We start from the raw sequence: 23007 nt of genomic DNA, 5'->3' as shown, positions 1-23007 counted from the left end.
GGTTACACACACTGTATGCACACTTGTGCACACTTTTTCATTATATGCATCCCAATCATTCGCTTTGTTGTTCAAAAGTTTGACGTTAAATGATTTTTTTTAATTTAAATAATTAACATTTGAACTGTTCGCTAGAAGAAATAAGAAATTTTAACTGTTTCAAAGTATTTGTCAATATTAAATGTTAACTAAAAAATAATACTTAATTATTTATAGGACATGAAAACGGACAAAACCTATAATTGCTTTTAACCAGGAAAAATTAAAAATCAATTTAAGGGTTTAAATCCTGGTACAGAACTTTTTCCGCCGGCGGTATAATACTACAAATGATATAAAAAGGATCTTTTATTATATTTGATTGGGAAATACTGATTTAGATATATTTACACATACAAAAAACATGACAGTGTTGGTGTTTATTATTATTAGATACCTACATTACATTTGTGCAATTTTCGCACGTACTAATAATTTATAGGTAGGTAGGTACCATAATACAATTTGTTTTGAAATGATAAAATTCAAATAAAATTAGTCTCTTTAATTTATTTTATTGTGTTAACTGTCAATAGATACATGGTGGAACTTGCATTGTATTATTGATTAGTTTAATAAAACCCAAAAAAAATTATACTTATTCCACTTTTTTATTTAATAAATTTGGACCAGTTTCGTCCGCCTCAGTTAAAAATGTCCCTTTGAGGCGGACGAAACCGGAAACCGGAAACGAAAACGAGAACGTTTTATTAAATTAATCAATAAGAAAATTAGTATCTACGTTAATTTATTATTGTCAATGTGCCTGCAAGACAAGGACTAAGTGGGGTAAAAAGAACCAGAAGACGTTTTCATCCAGCAATTAACCATGTCACTTTGATTTCTTTGACTTTATAATTTGAAAGATAATTATTGAAATGCAAGAAAGTATTATTTTTAGGGTTTTATATTGGCTGCGATCCAGTGCGCGTAGGGTGCCACTTTTGTGTAGACTCCCGGCCAGCCCTGCGTCCCACAGGGTGTAGAGCCGACATTGGTGATACCAGCGACGTACCAGTTGGTTTGACCATCCACCACATCCTCGAACATGAGAGGTCCGCCAGAGTCTCCGCGGCAGGTATCCTTGCCTTTCTGGCCTCCAGCGCATATCTGGTGAGGACCCACCACGACTCCTGCTCTCGCGTAGATTGGCACGCAGCTCGGCTGGGAAACAACAGGGATTCGAATCTTTAGCTTTACGTCTGAGAGAGATTCTGAAATAATAACATTAAGTTTAGATTCTACCCCCATTCATTATTTTTAAGAGTTACCTCTATTTTCCTTTGGCACATAGATAATGACTTACTGAGTTCTGTTGCTCCCCATCCAGCAGCATAAAGGTCATCACCAACAAAATCTTTATTCAGTAAACGTTGGTCGTATATTGGCAGACAAATTGGTTTGATCCAATCTGTAATGAAAAATAATCAACAGATATTTTTAATATTGCGAAGAGAATATTAAGTTATATGATTAGTATGTTTTGTGAATGACATCAAAATCATATCGGAAAAGTCGACGTGTTCCAGTCGAGACGACTTTGTATGTGCGACTTGGCTTACTGTTGTTATATCAAGTATGCTTACATGTGGATGCGACAGGTGTAGCTAATCTTAGCAGGGCGATGTCATTCAACTTGCTCCTGTTATTGGTGCCGTACTGACTGTGAACAACTGTAGACTCGATTGGGATATCAACGGGAGCGTCAGCGCATAGTTCGTTGTCGGCGGTGCAATCAGGGTCTGTTTTGGTGTTCCACTCGCCTAATCTCACTCCAGTCCTGGAAAGTAATAGTGTGTCATAGTTAGTATGTATAGGGTTCGATGTGAGTTACCCCTGGGAGAGTCGTCGACGTGTCATAGGTCAAGGTGTTGAGGATGATGATGAAGAAGTCGAAGATGTATGCATGAGCGAGTTTTATTAGGCGTGACGGTTGGTACAATAGTATTTATTTATTTAAGAATACAAAGCGTTGTGGTCATAACAAATCTAAATTCAAGACGTACACAACATGAGATTACATTATAAGTCAAACATTACCCTCACAAGAGAGAAGAAGAGAATATAGAAGAAAAAAAATATAATAACAATAATAATAATAACAAAAAAATCAAAGCATAGTTAAGTACAATTTAATACAGAAAAATATATTTTTTTAAAACATAAAACATACAATTGTATGCAGAATAATAAAGTTTCATAAACAAAATGCAAAGTACATCATTGAAAATGTCTTTAGGGAGCGCATTTACTAATCTCGCACCCCTCGCTAATGGTGCCTGACATGAGGAAACGGTTCCAATCCAGAATAAATCATGGCTGTGACGACGTTGGTAATTGACAGGCGCATGTAAATTCAAATTCATTAGGACACCAGGATTGGAAACCATCCCTCGCGGTAACAGGCAAAAGTGTTTCAAGAGCAGAATAGACCGAAGAGTGAAAAGTAAGCATGCCTTGTAGAAAGGCAGTCGGAAAATAATCGTCTGATGAATTATCGAAAGGAAAATAGTTAAATTAATGTCTTAAAATTAAGACATCGAAGAAATTTCTTCTAGACGCGTTCTAAAATAAGCCTATAAGAAACCTCATAAGGACACCAGATAATCGACCCGAATTCAAGAATGCTACGCACTAATGAGACGTAGAGTGTACGTAATACATTTGGATTCTTGAATGTTAAAGTAGTAAAGTTATGTTACAAAAATTATGATACGGATCCATAGTCCGCATCTCGGTACAATAAGATGCTATGCGGTACTATACGGAGAATGAGATTCCAGAAGCCCGGGAACTTATATTCCAGTGACCTTTCGATTAATTATTATTAGCTATTTATGTAGTCAAAATAATATTCTATTATATTGATCGAGTCAGCGACTAAAATGGCATTTGCGTCAATGAACATCCGAGTAGCTGACTATTGTATAAAATATAGATATTGCGGAAATAACAATAAAATAATATTTACTCATTTGACTATAATTCGACACTACGGAAGTGAATAAAGAATTTATAATTGATGTACCTACCTACAGTCTTTAATTTCGCCGATCAAATATCTGCTGACAGTTACATGTACTATAAAATAAATAAATCACAGCCCGTCAGATTTAATATCAGCAAAGGAGTCCGGCAAGGTGATACAACCTCACCCCAACTATTTACAGCTTCCCTTAAGAACTTAATCAGGTAAGTTGGCTGTAATCATAAAAAATCCCGATATATGTATTTATTTAAATTATTCGCCATTCGCTTAACACACTGACTATTCTTTGGATCAAAACACATTGTATAAACATAAACTATTAATGTTATCTAACCATGCAATTAAAACTTCCGAGCCACGCAATGGGAATACGGATAATATAAGGTGTTTTTTGTCATTTTATTATTAAACGAAGTAAATGGGGTTGTAAATCGGAGTGGTACATACGCGTAGTTATATTAATACATATTTTTACGAGAGCACATTTCTCATTCTGCAAACCATTGACTAATTGCTTTGGACCAAACACAAAATTTAAAAAAAAAAACATGATTTTTTGGCAGGTGCGGAGTGGAGCCCGAAGATGTATTATGTGTTAATAAATATATGTACGTGGCCCTTGTAGTCCAATGCGTAAGTTACTAGATTCTCATCCTGATTCTCAGTTAGGTCACAATACATAATAATAATATGTAATATTATCAAAGCCTGAATGTTTGCCAGTGAGACAATACTGTTACTAGTACATTACTTTTTAACTTCAACTTCACTACTGTCATTCGGTCTCAGATCCTATTTTTTTTTTGTATTATTAATAACAATGTCTTTGCTTTTTGTACAAGATGGTTATTAGTAATTTTGAACAATCACAACCACTTAGGCTTTGAGAAAAACACATAAAATATTGTGTCCTCACCGGGAATCGAACCCAGAACTCTCGGGTAGAAGACCAGCGCCTTATGCACTGCACCACCATGCAAACCGCCTGGTCTCAGGTCATGTTGGAGTCTTAAAAATATTAAAAAAGCATTACCATTTCTGCTTCAATGCTTTATTATGCTCAAATTACATTGGCAGAGTGCGTCTGGACCGATCATCTGCCACGATTGCCAAAATCTATTTTCTATGGTTTTCCGGGATCGTGAGCGATCCCGAGCAAATTGGAACAAATTCTATTTCCATCTGTCACGATCCATTCATTAGCAAGCGAAGATTGCCGAGAACGTACGAAAATATTCTAACACGCGCCCTCTACGTTTGACAGCTGAGTTTTGACGTAAAATTGCGCGGGAAAACTGTTCAATGTAGCCACCAATCTAACGAAGAAATAGTTTTCGGTCAACCCATATTTTTAATAATAACAACACTATGTTTATTTTAAACCAATCAAAAGCAAGGACCAACGCGATTTAAAGGCGTTGGTCATGACGGTCGGCGTGTATCGTTGGATCTGGTTGAATCTGCGCGTCTGGCAATGTAATTAAGCCTTTATGCTGATAAAATATAAATATGATAAATTTAATGGGTAGGTACTTACAATCTCCAAGTTGGTGGAATTCCACTTCCACTGACACAGTGCGCAGCTGTCATTACATATTGAGACGATATTAAAACACCTCCGCAGTAAAAGCCTTTGCCGTCAGCTGAAAGTTCAATCCAATAACCACGTTAATAATTAATACATAATACTAATCATGGTGTATAGGTACTATCATAGTGAAACAAAATTTGTAAATAGTTCTAATTTCACCAACGATATGGCAGCACATGAATTAATTACAGAAAACTGTAATTTTTATCAACTCATTCAATACGGTAACTGACTGCAGCTACTGCAGCTCAATTCATGAACACCACGAACGTGACAAAACAGAACAGCCAGGGGAAAAAGAAATTAATTTAAATTATTGTCTATGTTTTTTTTATGTTATCGTGACATGAATTAATAATTTGTCTTTTTCGTGTAAAATAATTAATATTTTATCAAAAATTATAAAACCTGTTACCACATACGCCAATTCGATAAAAAATAATAAACTATTTCACCTACGTTTTGTATACTCCAACAACGCCATCCAAGGAAACTCGTCGAGTTCTGTCTCCGTTCCTCCAAATATCTTGCTGACGGTACTATCACCACACGCTGCCGTGTTGGGGATCTGATTATTTTGCGGTGGCACCACTGGTGATAATTGTGGACTGTCATCAAATACAGCCGAATTACCGAGTGGACAGCATACCTAGAGTTTAGATGATTGTTGTTTAAAGTATTCAAGGAATTAAAGAAGTTATGCGTCTTCTATAAAACTCCGTAAAATCCATTTTTTGTTTAAAAAAGAAAATAAGTAGGTACCTGCGAGTAGGTCATTGTATTTATTTATTTACTTACATAATTATGTGTTTTGTTAAAACTTGACCTTGTAGGAAATAAATAATTAATATTTGGGCCAATAATTATGGTAACGCTAATCCCAAACAAATTTCTAACCTACCTCCCATAATCATTGTTGTGCTTCCAGGCATGTTATAAATAATTCAGTTAGCTGTAGAAAGAAGTAATTCAATTACCCATAAGTCATTATCCATCCATCCATAACAAGGACAGTATCACCGTGAGAGTGATTGTATCAGCTGTCTTAGTGCGTCAGTGGCGAAGGGTGGAGGTAGGCTGTTAAGATCCGCCATAAATAGTGCACATTAAACTTTTTCAGACATACATATTTGTTTTCATTGAAATAAGACTACAATTTACAGATAGTGTTGGTTAGTTTTCAAAATTCAATTAAACCCTGAGAAACCAAGCCATAATAGATAATAGTCAAAAAATACATGTCTATTTATAAAATATCTAAAATTATGCAATTAAATCATACATAACTTTGAATATTTTATAGATAGAATAATATTTTTTATTTATTATAGTTTGGTTTAGTCAGGGCTTAATGAATTTAAAAAAATAACCAACAATATGTGTAATATGTATTTTTAATCCAACGAAAACAAATAACTATGAATGAAAAAGTATCCACAATTTTTTCGTATTCCCCAAATTAGACCAAAACTATTATGGTTTCGTTTAGGCATGGTTTAATCGATTTTTAAAAACTAACTAACACCATCTGTAAATTGTAGTCTTAGTTCATTAAAAAAAATACATATGACTAAAAAAGTTTAGTGTGCACTATTTATAGCGAATCTTAACAGCCTACCTCCACCCTTCGCCACTGTAGTGCGTGAATACAGAACCATCCAGCGCTCCCGTCATCTCAACATCAAAGGTTAGTGACTGGATTGATCCCTGTGTAACCAACTCCCTCCCCCAGAATTCAAATCATCCCCTTCCTACAGTCCACTAAAAATCGCAGCCAATTAATAATATTTACCTTGGGTTGGTTGTTTATAAATCCACACTGAGAGTTCCTGAGGAGTGCAGTGACTTCTGCTGAAATTGGACGTGGCTTGACGAGGTTAAATAGTAGAGGACATGCAACAAGAAGTCGACAACTGCCAGGAAGACTATTTGGCGTCAGGCACGGAGTATCAGTTTCACTTGTGTCGAACGTTTCTGAAAACAAATTAATCTACGTGTAAGTTTTTTTAAATCTGTCATACCAAAAAGCATCAAAAAAATCTTAGTGTGTCATTACGGAGGATCTTGTTTAATTCCCTATTTTTCTTTAGATGGTGCTGCAGTTCAACCAAGCCTTGCATCAGGATCTTCCGTTTTTCTCTCTATTTTTATGGCAGTATTTTTGGCATACGCAGAATACTTGCGAGTCTTGCGACGCCTGCTTAGTTCATGAGTTATATGAATGTGGAAAGTTTCGAATTCACACTACACCTTCACTGATGAGTGATGGGAATATGACTCTTTTCCATAATATTTTTTTTTTTTTTAGAATTATTAATAACCATGTCCTTGCTTTTTCGTACAAGGTGGTTGTTAGTCATTTTGAACAATCACAAACACCCAGGCTTTGAGAAAAACACATAAATGTTTTTGTCATGACCGGGAATCGAACCCAGGAACTCTCGGGTGGAAGGCGAGCGCCTTACCCACTGCACCACGAGAGCCGCCTCCATAATAATATTAGTCAATAATAGTCATACGTGCGGTTATATAATATTATTGTAATGGCTGTTTTAAACAGAAGAATATCGTGTGAACCAAGGCCTGAACAAAAACGATGCATAAGTGCGAGTGAGAAAGTATTCGGCACCCTTATAATCTCTGCGACACGCGCTAGAGTAAGATAAAAGGTTTACAGATACGTAGAAGATTTTGTTGTCAGCGTAGCCGCTAAATCTTAGTTTTTTGCTTAACTAAGCGTCGATACCCTGCGAGCGCGTGTTGCTAATATTGATATTTTTTGTGTTAAACATAAAGTCAGTGGAAAATATTTTTAGTTAATTAAGTAGAAAAGATGGTTCTGTACGCTGTGTTAAAATGTAGTAGTCGTACTGATAAGCAAGAAGATGGTATTACGTTTCATAGGTAAGTTGATACATGTTCGTGATATTATTTTTTGTATACTCGTATTATTATATATTTTAATATCAAGTGACCGTGTTCCTTTAAAATAACTTAAATTATGGATATTTTTACCTAATAAATTGTTGCATTTTGACCGCTTAAAATACTATATAACGTAAAAAAAATAGAAAAATATATTCTAATTCTGAGCGTCTAGTGCGAGCACTTTGGGCAAGCACTAACGAAATGGTCTATAGTCTCGACTTAGTCCTGGGTATCTCTTCCTAGGGCATTCCCGGCCTAAAACTTAACCAGATGCTTCACATCGCCAATATAGGGCCTCGTGATACACTCGATTAAGACCGGGTGTAATGCGTGGCGGGTTTTGGTTTGGAGGGATTAACTTCAATGTAGATACTATCATATAGCAATATACCCAATACCCACACCTCACGAAAATTTGCTCCCATCGGTGGCAGTACTGAGCAATTAGTGTATTAACTAGTCAGGCTATATGAGGATAAGGAAATTAGATTATCATATTGGAAAACCCCGATATTAAAATAGTCATTACGTAACATATTATAAAATTGTCCAATTAATTTATTATTGACATCTTGAACCATTTCTTAGTATTGGAATTTTATGATAACTTCACCGTTTACATCAATTATTTGTATATTGAATTTTAATTGCATTAATTCTTAATAAAAAATTTGTTACTCTATTCACTAATATTTTTTTATGTTTGGGGTGGGACATAGCCCCCACATCCTGAAGCGGACCCACAGGCCAGGAACTTCGGGGGGCCCTTCTATCTATCACTAAGGTCAAAAGCAGTGTGACGCTCTACAGTAGCGTTCAAGTTCACCATTTAAAAGTGTTCAAGATATTTTTAGCTATTTTTTATATTTTTTACTACACTATCAAAAATTGCATCGCACAACCATATATTTTGAAATGTTAATATTCATGAAATAAAATAGCACGACAGGTGACTGTTTCTTCTGTCAGAGCAAATTTGCGATGTGCGTTTACCTCACTTATCTGGTCGACCCGTCACGCCTTCCCCCGCGCCTTGTGAGGTTCATAGGCTAGGGAACCTTCGGTTTTTTGAATCAATCTAAACTGTGCAGAGTTGATTTAATAAAACAACTTTTATTTTTAATGAAAACTCGATTGCACCCACAATATTTTTTTTTTAAATATACATAAAAAACCTTCGACTTTAGTATTTCAGAACGGATTTATTTATTAGGAAAATCCTTCTTTATACTCTGAAGTGCGGTATGATGAAGTAATGTGAATTCGGCTTTATTGGCTTCTACTAAACATATTAATGTCACCTTTAATATTATAATATACACACATCTATATATTATTTATACATATATTCTATTAAGTTGTCAGAGATTTTTACCTTTAGACATTATATACAAAGAAAACCGGATTAAATAATGTTTTAATTAATTTGTACAATGTTTATATAACTCGCATCCGCAGAATAAGACTATCACAACTCAAATTTAACAAACATAGATATTTAGTTTTAGGCTTACAATAATAATTAATACCTTCTATTGTGACTCTTATAAAATATAATTGAAGCGCCTAGTTTCAAAAGCCCCTAAAACGTTTTTTGAAATTTTTTGAGTGAGTTATGTATTTAGATGGATATTTTTGTTACCTATATGATGGCCAAAGATTGAATATTAAAAAACGCCAAAAACCGTCAATACGTATGATCAAAAATTAGGGTAAATTGCAAAACCCGCTAAAATGGTTGGGTGTACTTTTCAAATACCCCTAAAATGAAAAGCCAAAGTACTCTTTAGAATGTGACGAATTAAAAAATAAATACATGAAGTTCATAGATTTAATAGATATGATTTTTTCTCATTTTTCTCTAAACTACCTAAAATCGTTTTTCTCATTTTTCTCAGAACTACCTAAAATCGTTTTAGGGGCTTTTGAAATTAGGCGCACCTAACCTAACCTAACCTAACCAAAAATTAAAGCCTGAAATGCGCATGACGTAGATTAAATTTGACAAATAAAACAACGTGGCGTCTGGATTATATATTATTATATCTTGCTATAAACGTGTACTTTATGATCAGTGACTTACGGTGGGGGTAAGCAGATCATGCGTTGCATATGGTCGGCACATGATAAACGGCGGCGAATGAAGGAATGAATAGGTACAAATATTACAACTTTTAAGAGAGGACATGAAGTGTTCTCTGTACTCATGTACTGAAACTCAGCCGAAACAGAGGAGTCAGGAGTTAAAAGTGATGAATCTAAGCAAGGATCGAAATTATTCCGTCCTCCATAATATGATGCAGCAATTTTTTCAAATGCCTCAAACTTGGCCTTGGTGGCCATTCTGGCCAATCAGGTCCGTGTGTGGACGGCGATTGGCATGTTACTTATGGACGTCACTGCTTATGATGCTAAATACTAATTTGAAGTTAATCTTGATGTTTCGCAAATACTAAGATGGCAGCCCAAATTTTAATTTTCTTATTATTACTATATAGTTTAATTGATTTTTAGTCGATGAAAATTCTTGCGATGTGGCAGTCTTCTATTGGGGTGCGAATGTTTTGCAATAGGTAGATATTTATGTAAACATTAATCTGCCACTTAAAAAACCTGTTTTATTTATTATTTGTATAAGTACTATTAAAGAGACAAATCTAATAATAACTTTAATTTTATTTTAATTTAATTTATTAAAAAACCAATATTGTGATATGCTACTGAGGTCATGATACTGGTTCTTATTTATTTTCCACCGATTCAAATTTTATACGTTTTGTATTAGGCAAAACTTGTATAAGCTCATCATCATCGTCGAAAACTATCTTGGCCACTTCCAAGAAATGAATCTACTCCCTTCTGTCTGGTAAGCTTTTTCCACTGCCTTAATCTCAATGACGCTGTATATCTTCTTACATAATCCAATAACCGAAGTTTACATTACACCATATTTTTTTTTCTTATAATTTTTTGTTGACCTAGTGGTGATAAGTATCATCCTACAATTTGCATACTCTAAAATAGTTGTACTTTCCTTTTCATTTGCATCAAACCTTGTATTCAGAAATACCTAGCTTCTTCTTACCACTTTTTAATAATGCCCAGAAATCCAACTTCCAACCCATATATCAATATGGGCCTGACAATGAATTTCATTCATTCATTTTTTTTTATATATTATGTATATTTATAAGGCTTTTCAGAACTACCTAGGTAAGAACTGTCAATATTTTTTTTATAAATTTCTTAAATCTTGTGTACCTTACTAGCAGTGGCAAAGGGTGGAAGTAGGCTATTAACTCTGCATTTGAACTCCGCCATTCTGGGCAGTGTTGACCTGTGTGTCCCTGATAACTATCTTAGAAATAGAGACCATCAGTTGTTTATTCTTCCAAGGTGCAGAACCAACCTGCCACTATTAATGCCAATTGGGAGGGCGATAACTATGTTCAACGAAATTGCTTCGGGTGTCGATATATTTCACCTACGTGAGGATGAGTATAGGTGGACGTTGTTTTATAAATTCTTAAAATAGGGTCTGCTTAACTCATCCGGTGTACTTACTTGTACCTATCTAATTTATATTTTTTGTATTTACACATTTTTTTTCTACTGTTTAATAACATACTATCTCTATATTGATCTATCTCTTTTTTTATGTAATACTGTTTTATATTTCTTTGTTTCTAAATGTCATGTTGTGAACGTCTTAAACTTATAATTTGTAATGTCCACAATATGTTAAAAATAAATAAATTTAAATTGAATAAAGATTTTACATAAATAGTGCATACCAAACTTTGTCATAGTTATTTTCATTGAACTAAGAATACAATATGCAGGTGGTGCTAGTTCGTTTTTAAAATTCAATTAAACACTGCCTGAATTAAACCACAATAGTTTAGGTATGCTATGGGCGATTTGACAAAAATGGTGCAATAGTGCACACTTTTTCAGTCATACTTATTTGTTTTCGTTCAATTAAGAACACATTATTACAGATTTAGTCGGTTAGTTTTTTTTTTAATTTCATTAAGCACTGCCTATACAAAACCATAATCGATAAAAAATATGTTTCTATCTATAACATTTATCTAAAATGATCTATGGTTTAATGACATAATTTTAGAATTATCTAGCTTGGATAAGGCTGAGTTTAATTGAATTAAAAAAAAAACTACTAAAAAACACTATCTATGCACTGAAGTCTTAGTTCAATGAACACAACTACGTTTGACTGACAAAGTTTAGTGTGAGCTATTTATGTCGGATCTTAATAACCTACATCCACCCTTCGCCACTGTTATATAGATATAATAGTGTGACTTCAATAAATCATATCCGGATGATTTAAGTCTTGGGATTATTGCGAGAGAAAGAATCCTAATGTAATTAGATATTACTTAATACTAAAGGTGTTTTTTGAAGCCTGATAAAACTTTAAATTGTAAAAAGTAACACAAAAAATTAACTTTGAATTATAAAGTTTAGTGTGCACTGTTTATACCAAATCTTTACAGCCTACTACCACCATTAGTCATTGCTTTATTGCGTAAGACCCCGATAGAGGTCAGACCAGTATTTATATGGTTAGTATCCTGCAATTCACCACACCTCAGTACCTACGTGAATATTATATCCCCGTCGGTAAAAACACCCCAACTCTTCATATTTTGTCTTACAACTTGGCTCTTATCCTATTCAATACCTTCCATTGAAAGGCAGTTTAAATCACAATCAGAGTTTCTCTCTATTAGTTCCATTCTTGGTTCATTGGTGAGTTTCTCTTTCTACTTTTTGACTCTCTTCTGAGAAACAACCAAATTGTATCCTCGGAATCTCTTCCTGGATTTTAACCTTGAGGTATCTGCTCTATTCCCATGAAGTGGATATCTGAGAGTACGCATTTTCTTTTTTCTTTCAACGTTAGCTGCTATTTCTCTTCGTACACCAATAGGAATGATGCCAATGACAACAAACACCAATCATTTTATACAATTCGCAGAAAAACTGATAGGTTTGATAAAAAATGCAAAAAATATAGTTTATTACCTGTGTAATAAATACTATAATTATTTTACGGTTTAACGCGCTTGTAATTTATGTTAAATGCTTGAGATTAATAATCATTCTATAACAAGTTTTTGCTATTGTACAATTTATATGTATTACACTTTTTACCATCAAAAATCTCGTCTGAGAAACATAAAACAAAGAAATTAGTTGTAAATTTAAAAAAAAAATATCTTTGTTTTTTTTTTATTATTATTTCATAAAATATTGATTTTTACAATAAATGTTTTACTGATAGATAATCCACTTAAAGCAGATGCTTTGCAAATGCATAGCACTAATTTCCAGTAGGTGCTACTGCTGCCATCTTGGAAAACAGCGGCTGATTTTAAATTTTCATTTAAAAAAATTAAAATATAAAATTTAAAAAAATCAAATTTCAATATGTTTTTTTACATACTGCTTTCTATAGCTCAGTAACCGATGACGATAAATACAAATTATTCATATTAAATGTGTTTTTAAAATTTCTTCAACTTTTATTTTAAATATTTTTCGATATTTTCAGTCGTCAATAAGATATAGCTGGAAAACTTAAAAATATTGCCAGACGTCGGACAAAATGTAATCGTGTTGATTTTTAGTAACTACATAATATGTTGTTACTGGGCACTAGAATTATACATAATATATAATATAATTATGTAAAGTCTCCCCTTTAGATGAATTTATTATTTCCAGATAGGTATATATTTCTAATATGACTGGCCTATTACTAGGTACTGTTAGTAATCAACCATTATCTCGATTTAATAACAAAGGTGGACACGCTTTACCCTTGCGAGGTTTGTGACATCTCTGATGACACAAATATCAGATTTAATTCAGATGAATATGATCAGATATGGATGAATCATGTGAAAAATAAAATAGCCACAAAATTTTAATACTCCATTATGTTTCGTCTGGCTAAACCAATCCTTAAAAATGTATTCTTTCGTCATAAATATAATATATATATACCGCTGAAAGTGATGGAAAAATGAAATCTACCTGCATAGTAATATGTATGTTTTAATTTCCTAACTGCATTAATTTCTATAAGTACAGCAATTTTATTGTAAATTTAATTTTAAAAAAAATCGGTGTGCGTTAGAAGTTATACTTCTATGACGTAACAAAACTTGTGATAACCTATAATATTCGACTAGCTCTGAATTATCTTGATAAATTACACACTCAAGAAAAAGGACCGCTTATTGGAAAGCCGTCGGTTTATTTCCATACACTTTAACTTATATTATTAAATGTTTTTCGTTGTTTTTATTTTTAAAGTACCAAATGTCAATCTGACGTTTAATCCTTTGTTTACGTAACGAATTGCAAATGGCCGACAATAATAAATTCGTTTCCTAGGCATCGAAACAATTCTTCGTACATATAATATTAAATTGGCTGCCTAGGCAACGGAATAAACCATAATAATATACTGTATAATGGTCACGATTGACGACGAAAAAATAAATTATGTGTTACATGTCACACGTCAAAAATATACTCTGATCTGATTTTCCAAACGCACCTAAAGAAGTATGACTTCAAAAAAAAAAAATACAACAACTTTTTATAGGATATAGGTGATTTAAATTTATTATTAATATGAGGGTTTTAGAAACAATACACGCAATTTCTATTTTTGTAAAATGGTAAAATATTGGAAAGTCAACATAAATGTATATTTTTCGAAAATCTTCTCAACAAAGAATTTAAATGTTGTATGTAGTATAAGTAATAAAACAATCATTTTAGAACCATTTGTTTCCAGATCAGTTACACTATTGACTATATTATTATGATTACTTCAAACTGAACTCTACCTACATTTTATCGATAAGGATAATATTTACAGTTTTTTCCCTTCTCCCTATTCCCACGATGGCCATGTATGGATTGGTGTATCCTGTATCAATGTATGTAGAGTTGGGTTTCGGGAATTTCCCGACGGGAATTCTTGAGAAAGTTTCGAGATTTTCTATCCCGAATCTAGAGAATTTAAATTTTTACCATTTCGGGAAATCCCGGATCTCGAGAATCTTTTCTCGGGATTCGGGATTTCTTTATTATCAAATAATAATTGAAAAAAAACGATTTTAAATTGAAATTAATTAACAAAATTTGAGTTCGAGTGTCTCACACAGTGTGCGATCGTGTGATTTTAATTCTATACATAGATATACGATTACGTCTTTAACTAAATGTATATTATGAAAAAACTGGACAGAAAACACAAAACGTTCAAAGACTGATCGGGGCATTAAATTTAACACAATAATTAAGCCAACGTCGACTCAAAATGAGCGCATTTTTTCAACATCAGGGAATTTTGTGTCTCAAAAGCGAAACTACGCGATTGTTAGATGCAGTCATTGACAGTCTGTGTTTATTAGTAATGTTTTGAATTTTTTTTCCTACTTCTACAACTTCGCTTTTACACTGATTTTAGGATTTTTTAAAGGTTTTTTTTTTTTTAATTTTCTAATAAATAATTTCTAATATCTCTGGAATAGGTGGATAGCTGGATAGCCAATCCAGTCTGGTAGCTCTCCAAAACCCATCATCGACACACCCACTTGTAAGAGATTTTTTAACACTGTCAACACAGCTTCGAATGATAGGAACAAACCCCAGATTCTTCTGGATAAGAAGTCACACAGGGATAGCCGAAAACGAGGAAGCTGATAAATACGCTAAACAAGCCACAACAGACAAAAGACCTTTAACCTATACACACTTCCCTCTGAGTTACGCAAAACAAAAACTAAACGAAGATACCATAGACCTATGGAACCACAGATACACAACATCCGCCACAGGATCAATAACGCAGAAATTTATTACAAACATAAACTGTGCCATCACTCTTGCCAGGAACTTAAAAATATCACACGAACTCACACAGATACTAACAGGCCACGGAGCGGTGCGAGCTTATCTAAAAAGATTTAAATTGAGGGATGACGACTGTTGTCCATGTGACGGCAACACATCTCAAACTGTGTGGCATGTCATCAACGACTGCCCTATACTATAAAGGGAGCGATGGACTCTCAGGACTCGATGTAGACAACATAATCACGAAATTGACCTCCAAAAGCCTCACGAAGCACTAAGAAATAGAACAACACAAGAACACTACACAAAATATTTAATCCGGGCCATAAAGAAAATTAAAGATATAAATGGAGGCACCTAATTAGCCCCACATCAATGCAACTAACCCACCCAACCACCTTGTACGAAAAAGCAAGGGCATGGTTATTATTAAAAAAAAAAAATATCTCTGGAATTCTCGAGAATTTTTGTCTGGGAATCCCGAATCTCGAGCATTCATAATTTCATCATTTCGGGAAACCCCGAATCTTGAGATTGAGATTTTCTCGGGAAATACCTAACTCTAAATGTATGCGTATCAAATACATATTATATTACTTTTCAATGTGTAAGTGCAGAGCATGGCCTCGATATGATAACCGAATAGATAATAACTATTCCTCGTAATTAAAGTCTGTTAATCAATCTCACCAAGGTTAAAAATATCATTATAACAAAACCAGTCAATAGCAAATCAACCAGGTAATTGCTTGGAGTTAGTATAGTATGAATCTGTTTACCTTGCCTATTGCATTACATTAGAGCCCGCCTTGGACGAGTGGCAGATTTTGCCGATTCTGAAACCATATAACCGTGGGTCGCGTATTCGAATCCCGCATCTTGCAAATTTAAAATAAATATTTTTTTTTTCTTCAATATGAACTTGGATCTAAACTAAACCATAACCTGACACTTTAATATAATAACTAATACTGTTTTTAAAAATGTATTAAGAAACTTGGGAGGTGGACAAGATATTCGCTAGATTGTAAAATGGATAAGTAGTCAGTCCAGTCGTCACTAATAATCCTAATGGGCCGGTCTTAATAATGGCTCCCACGGGCTGATAGAGCTCTAGCCCGGGAACCCGGCGTGGCTATTCGACCAGTGTAGTGAGATAAACACACACACCATAAATTTGCGATAATAGTGTATTAAAAAGTCTATTTTACTTAAAGAATATTAACATTTAAAAATATGTGGCTGTGTAATGGAGTTAGATGATAATTCAAGTGTAAAATTTTCTTTTTAGTGTATTTCCTGACTAATGAAAATTGCTATTTATCCGATATGTCGAAGGGTTGCATGTTACTTGATTACCACAAAAGGGAGTCGTGATTAGGGATTGCAATACCGGTATTCCAGTATTTATCAATACCAAAATACCGGAATTTTCGGTATTAAGAAAGCACACTCGTTTACGTTTTTGAAAATGAATTATACGTTATGTGCTGATAAAATGCAAATATATTGAGTGAATTCAACAGAGGTGAAAAAATAATCAAACAAATTTCATCAAATATATTTATATAAGTAATTGTCGCGATGAATTATCATAATATTATTTCAAAATATAAAACATCCGTGACAAAAATGTTAAATTATTCTATAATTATTGATGACTGTACAAGCGTTGAATTTAAGAAGCCTTTCCTGCAACCGGATTTATTTGCACTTGATGAACTTTTGATGGCTTTAGTTAAAATTATCAATATATTTAAATTATTTGTAAAAAATTACTAGTTCTACAAGTATGATAAATATAATGTCAACATAATAAATGTAGGTATGTAGGTTTTTGCTATAAAACAATATTTTAAAAAGATTTTAATAGCTATATTAAATTTATTGATAAGCACCTACTTTTGTTTTTCTAATGTTTAAGAAATACCGGTATTCAATAAGAAATACCGAAAAACCAGTATTGACTTTTTTATTCGGTATTGCAATCCTAGTCATGATCAGTGCTTCATAGTATGGTGCCAAAGTTCCGACAACCTCGCGGAACCTTAGGGTTCCACGGAATACCAGTTGGGGAACGCTACTGTAGAACATCACGCTGTCTTTAACTTTAGAGATAGGTGGGGGCTCTCCAAACATCTTGGCCTGGGGACTCGCTTCATTATGTGGAGGCCATGCTTCTAGTGCGAGGCTCGATTGGAGCATTGTGCAAGGTCACTAGATATGGAGCGCCAATATTATATTTATTTTTTTAAACGATGACGGTGGGGAGAGGTTATCAATGCGAATAGTTTAAAAAAGCTTGCATGAAGAGCTCTTGCATTTTAAATGTTTTACTATCAAACATATTTTGATTAAAAATACCAAGCAATTTCTTTGTTGTTTCATTATTTTTTTGTGTTTTCACCATAAAACAGGACCTGTTTTTCACATATATGTGTCACTTGATTTCAAAATCAGCTAAGTCCATAATAGATGAATATGAGAAAAACAGTTTTTTGTTTTTTTAAGTACACAGTCACAAGGGTGAATGTTTATATTATTTCGAGTATAGAATATTTAAAATTATAAGTTCCACATTTCGATAATGCATACATGTTAGAAAGCGGTAGTTTTTCAGGAATTCACAAAAAAGTAAAAAAAATACCTAAAGATGGACTTGGCTGATTTTGAAATCTAGCGACGCATATTACTTTTACTCTGTTTAGATTATGATAAAATACAAAATACACCAAATTGATGATAATGTTGTAGTGTAATAATATTGAAGGCGTAGGTTGAGGAAACGGTGTACAGGAAAATCTCTACACCTGTTTAACAAGTGTAGGCGCTCTTCAAATTTGACCATGACCTTGGTTACAAGCTAGGCACAAGCACTTGGCGCACATAAAAGTGAGCATAAGTACCTTTTTGATAATAGTCGTTTTCACTTCTCAGTAGCTGTAAGATTCCGAGCATATTTTAAATACTCTTAAATTATTGTCAATCATAAAAACCAAATTACATTAGTCAACCAGTAAAACTATGAGTCTGGCTAACTTGGGAAGTTGTTCTCTTTTGAAATAAAATATATGAGAATAATCACAGCTGAAGTGGTTGGTATACTGCCATAAGCAAGTCGTCATCAGCCGGTCTCAATCCACTGCACTTTTAGTTCCTTCTTTGTTTTCAATTTCGTGTTCTTTCCTGATACGCTATATCAGCGCCATCTTTAGATTAACAAAGCCTGAGCATGTGTTTTTGCACAACCAACGAGTGGTCCACTGTTCAGCTGTCAAAATCAGATCCCAGATTGCTTGATATATTGATTCGCCCTTTCTCGTTTCAAATAGAATAAATTCTTAAATCAAATATATTAATAAATTATAAATAATATACATATATTATTATATATACATATATAATATACCGTAAGACCGTAAGAGAAACGAATGGGTTAGGAAGCAGACAAGAGTACGCGATGTAATAGACGTTGCCAAACAGCTGAAATGGAGATGGGTGGGGCACATTGCTCGCCGAAAGGACGGCCGCTGGACAAATGCCGTCATACAGTGGTACCCAAGGGGCACGAAACGGCTACAGGGTCGCCCTAAAAGCCGCTGGATTGACGAATTTGTCAAGTTCGGCGGAAATACGTGGCAGCGAACGACACAGGACTGAGAGAGTTGGAGAAAGCTTGGGGAGGCCTTCATCCAGCAGTAGATTGACCCCGGCTGATGATGATGATGATATAATATAATATACATATTATATGTACAATTATAAATAGCACCCACGATAGCCGCGTGGCTTAAGCGCCAGTCTATGGTGTCGAGGGTCCCAGGTTCGAATCTTGGGTCTGGCAACTACACATATTGTTTTTCAATTTGTGTATGAGTCAGAGTATGGACCTAATAGGTTGAGCAAGTGGCTGACATCCATTTCTCGTAAAAATAAAATCCGTTAATACAAATCTCCACTCTGTGGGGGCCCATATGATCCTATTAGTATCGGATATGGTCGAAAGAAGAATAAATAATATACATTCCTGTTATTCATCAGCTGTCAAAGTCAGACTAGTCCTTACACAAAAACCGGTGGTAATATCGATTTCCAAAAAATATGTTGCATTGATCTATGCATTACATTTTGTAGGTGTGTTAATGCTAGTGTATTATTTATCATGTAACTTATATATTCAAATCAAACCATTCCCTATGTGAACACGACAGACGCGTCAGTATGAGCACTCTATAGAACAATGACAGGCAAGACAGGTCATCCATAGACAACAGCGGGAGGGGCGGAAAAAGTAGAACCAGTCGTTGTGAATGTATTGGCTTTCTACTTGAGTCGGCAATGGTTATATTCATTTAACTCAATTAGTTCGTCAATCCACCAAGCTTTAGAGCATAGTTTAGTGCTCTTTGGGTACCTACCTGCATTTGTTCAGTCGCCGAGGCCTCTATCACAACACGTACTTAACTCTTGTCTACCACTTTATTCATTGATTTATTTTGTGGTCTTTAGCTGTGTCGCATATCTACAACAGTTTCGACTGAAACACGTGGAATACATCGATGTGATTTTGTTGGTATTCACAAATCGCACTCAACTTGAATACAACATTTTAGTTTCTAAATTTCTCTCGACATATTGTGGCGCGATATAATACCGAAATATCGCACTTAGTTATTAATTTTGGCTAGCCGCGTGAAGTCACTATCCCGGAATAGCATCGCCTATGCACATGTAAGAAAGATGCATCATTGCGGCCAATTTTTATTTATGACTATATCACAGTCGCGACATTTTCAATGTGCGATTAGGCTTATGCGTCATGATCAACATGTTCATCCTCATTCCAAGTTTTGCTAGGTACTTGTAGTTTTTGGATTTTTTTTACATTGAGGCTCCATGTTTTACATAGGCACGTGATACATATCGGTTGAACATTTTACGCTTTACACACAATAGTAATACGACCATGTCGCAATTCATCCGTCCATGTATGCACCATAGCACGACATTGTCATTAAGTAGTCCGAGATAGGTAATGTAGCTGTATAAAGTAAGTAGAAAATGCTAATTTCTCGTTATTGAAAGTGATAATTTTATACCGGTTCTGGAAACAATTTATACTTGTCAAAACGCTAGGAGATATATTTTAGAGATACGTAATATTGATAGTGGATCGTCGAAGGTTCCGCAAAAAATCGTATAACCAAGTGAAAGATGCCATGGACCACTCGATACATAAATCTCATGGGTTATTAATCGGGGGACTCATTTCACTTACTATTTATAATCCGACAACATAAAAGTAAACCGTTTGATGTTCGATTGTGTTCGGCCATTTTCGGCCAGTACACGAGCGTCTAAGAAGGAAACAGCCCGTATTAAACGTAGAAAATCATCAAAGTTACTTTCAATATGAATAAATTATTATTAAACTACCTACTGTCTACAAAAAGAGCTCGGCGATAACAGAAAGTCGCTTTAGTCGCATGTAGAAGATTTTTTTGTGTTGTCATTTTTTGAGAAAACCAATCCGGAGAAATTAGGTTTTTTAATTTATAAGAATTATTCTTTTCTCAGTAATTCACTCAGACGCCAATTCGATAATTAACAATATAAAAATAAATTAAAATAATTTCACCTCATCAATTATTAGTATTATGATAGTTAGATTAATTAATACTGGGTAATTATTGAGATGAAACCCACATTAACTGATATATTCCTGCAGATATTTATGAATTAAATAATAAGGAGAACACAAATTATGACTTAACAAAATCACTGCGCACCTTTTAATTAATTTTTAATTACCAGATTTAAATAACATGCTAGTTGCATCTAATGGCCGTTTAATGGGGACAGACGAGTTAAGTAGAAGTGAACAGTATACATATTAAATATATCGATGACTCAATCACGTTTTTTGTATATTTTTTAAATACCTAATGTCTTTTAATTGGTATTTTTAGTAAAGTTGTTATAAAAACGTATACTGTGAAAATCGTTTTATATATCTACCTATCATTGTAATTGTACTGTTTTTTCATCACTTTTAAAAATATTCCGTCACATTAAAAACAATAATTTCTCGTGCTTGTCTTTGTTAAGGTATTTTGTAATACCCCGATTGAGAAATTGTAAAACTGTAAATATACTATTGTATCAAGCAAAACAGACTTTTCACACACATATGCATCATTTACACACCCACTATATGCGCACGAAAGTAAGTGTGCTTCTGCGCAGGTCCGTTTTTAAGTTGTTTAGCTATAATATTATTATAGTAGACTTTACCTTTTCAATAACGCTACCTTCAGCCGTGTATAATATAGACAGCGTGGTACAGAGATTCCTGTGACTTAATTTATTGTACATAATGCGAGTGGAATGACGTATCACACCGGAATTATTAAGTTGTTATTACCTTGGTTACTTACTCTAGGCATGCAACTAATAAATTAATGACACTGATATTGTGTAATGAGAGATGCTGTTTAGACGGAGTCATGATCCTTCTCAGTGAGGACGGGAATAATTATTAAAAAAAATAACAATAATTGAGCAATATGCCATAATACCTGCACAGTAAAAGTGCAAAGTTTTAAATAATTATTATTGTACTTACGGGAATTTGTTCCATATGGAAGAATTAAACATACACACATCACTAAACTAACAACCAACGTATTATATTCAAATAATGACATTTTATTTGTTAGATACATAATATTTTACACGAAGTTTCTAACTATTAAGAAAAGAAAAATAATAAATAAATAAGTATTACTTTAATACCAATATCGTTTGCAACAGAGCGTTACGAACGATAATGTGTCACTGATAGAAAAACAATTATGTCAAAAGAATCGACTAACCGGTCAACACAATTTTAATTTTAACATTATATAGCTAGATGCCTACAGTATGTACGTATTATAATATAATTATTTTTTTATGTAAAAGATGCTGTAGCACAGGGATACTCAAATTGTTTACTCGCCGGGACCGCACTATAAATACAAATATTTTTTTATTACCATGCGGCGTCTAATGTATATTATAGTAGCCTGACTGGTATAAAATATTAAATATTATTAGGTATTTAATCGCGACGCGATTCATTAAACTGTTTTCATTTATTATAACGTTTTTATTAGCTCGTATTCTTGTTTTTCCGGTGGTTGTTTGTTCAGTACAAATCTTGCAATCGATATTTAACTAACTTTCCGACAGAGACCGACAAGAATTCCTCTGAGATTCCGACAAAGAAATTTGAAACTTTTAGAATATATCAGAACATGATGCCAATGCATTCTTTTAATACTTTTAGCCATCTTTAAGCAGAATTGAATTCATTTTCAGTTAATTCCGTTTTGTATGGAAAGTTGTTTCAGAAAAATCCGTAAAAAGTAAAATACTATTATTGGTTGCTAAGGGGGTGGTCCTAGCAACTAAATTATTAATATATACGCGCGTTAATTTGGAAATCAAAATGAAATGTCAAAATGACATTTCAGTATTCTATATTTGTTTGTTTTTTTTTTTATTTACTTCA

The 23007-nt window shown here is 33.7% G+C and overlaps 1 protein-coding gene across 1 annotated transcript; it reads right to left on the bottom strand.

Annotated features, from left to right (window-relative positions):
- Nucleotides 1–529: 529 nt before the first annotated feature.
- On the bottom strand, nt 530–22291 carry LOC147071560 (CLIP domain-containing serine protease HP8-like). The gene is made up of 7 exons (XM_085948306.1): nt 22078–22291; nt 6412–6593; nt 5079–5268; nt 4566–4671; nt 1626–1819; nt 1346–1450; nt 530–1253 (listed from the first exon to the last, which is right to left on the bottom strand). The coding sequence occupies exons 1-7, from the start codon at nt 22175–22177 to the stop codon at nt 937–939; spliced, it is 1194 nt and encodes a 397-aa protein (XP_085804432.1). The 5' UTR covers nt 22178–22291; the 3' UTR covers nt 530–936.
- Between the last annotated feature and the right edge of the window lie 716 nt (nt 22292–23007).

This window comes from Rhyacophila brunnea, unplaced genomic scaffold (genome assembly GCF_057557595.1).
Source record: "Rhyacophila brunnea isolate RB1 unplaced genomic scaffold, BYU_Rbru_1.0 scaffold_20, whole genome shotgun sequence".
Classification (NCBI taxonomy): domain Eukaryota; kingdom Metazoa; phylum Arthropoda; class Insecta; order Trichoptera; family Rhyacophilidae; genus Rhyacophila; species Rhyacophila brunnea.
The sequence above is the reverse complement of the archived record's forward strand: the minus strand, read 5'-3'. Positions and strand labels throughout refer to the sequence as shown.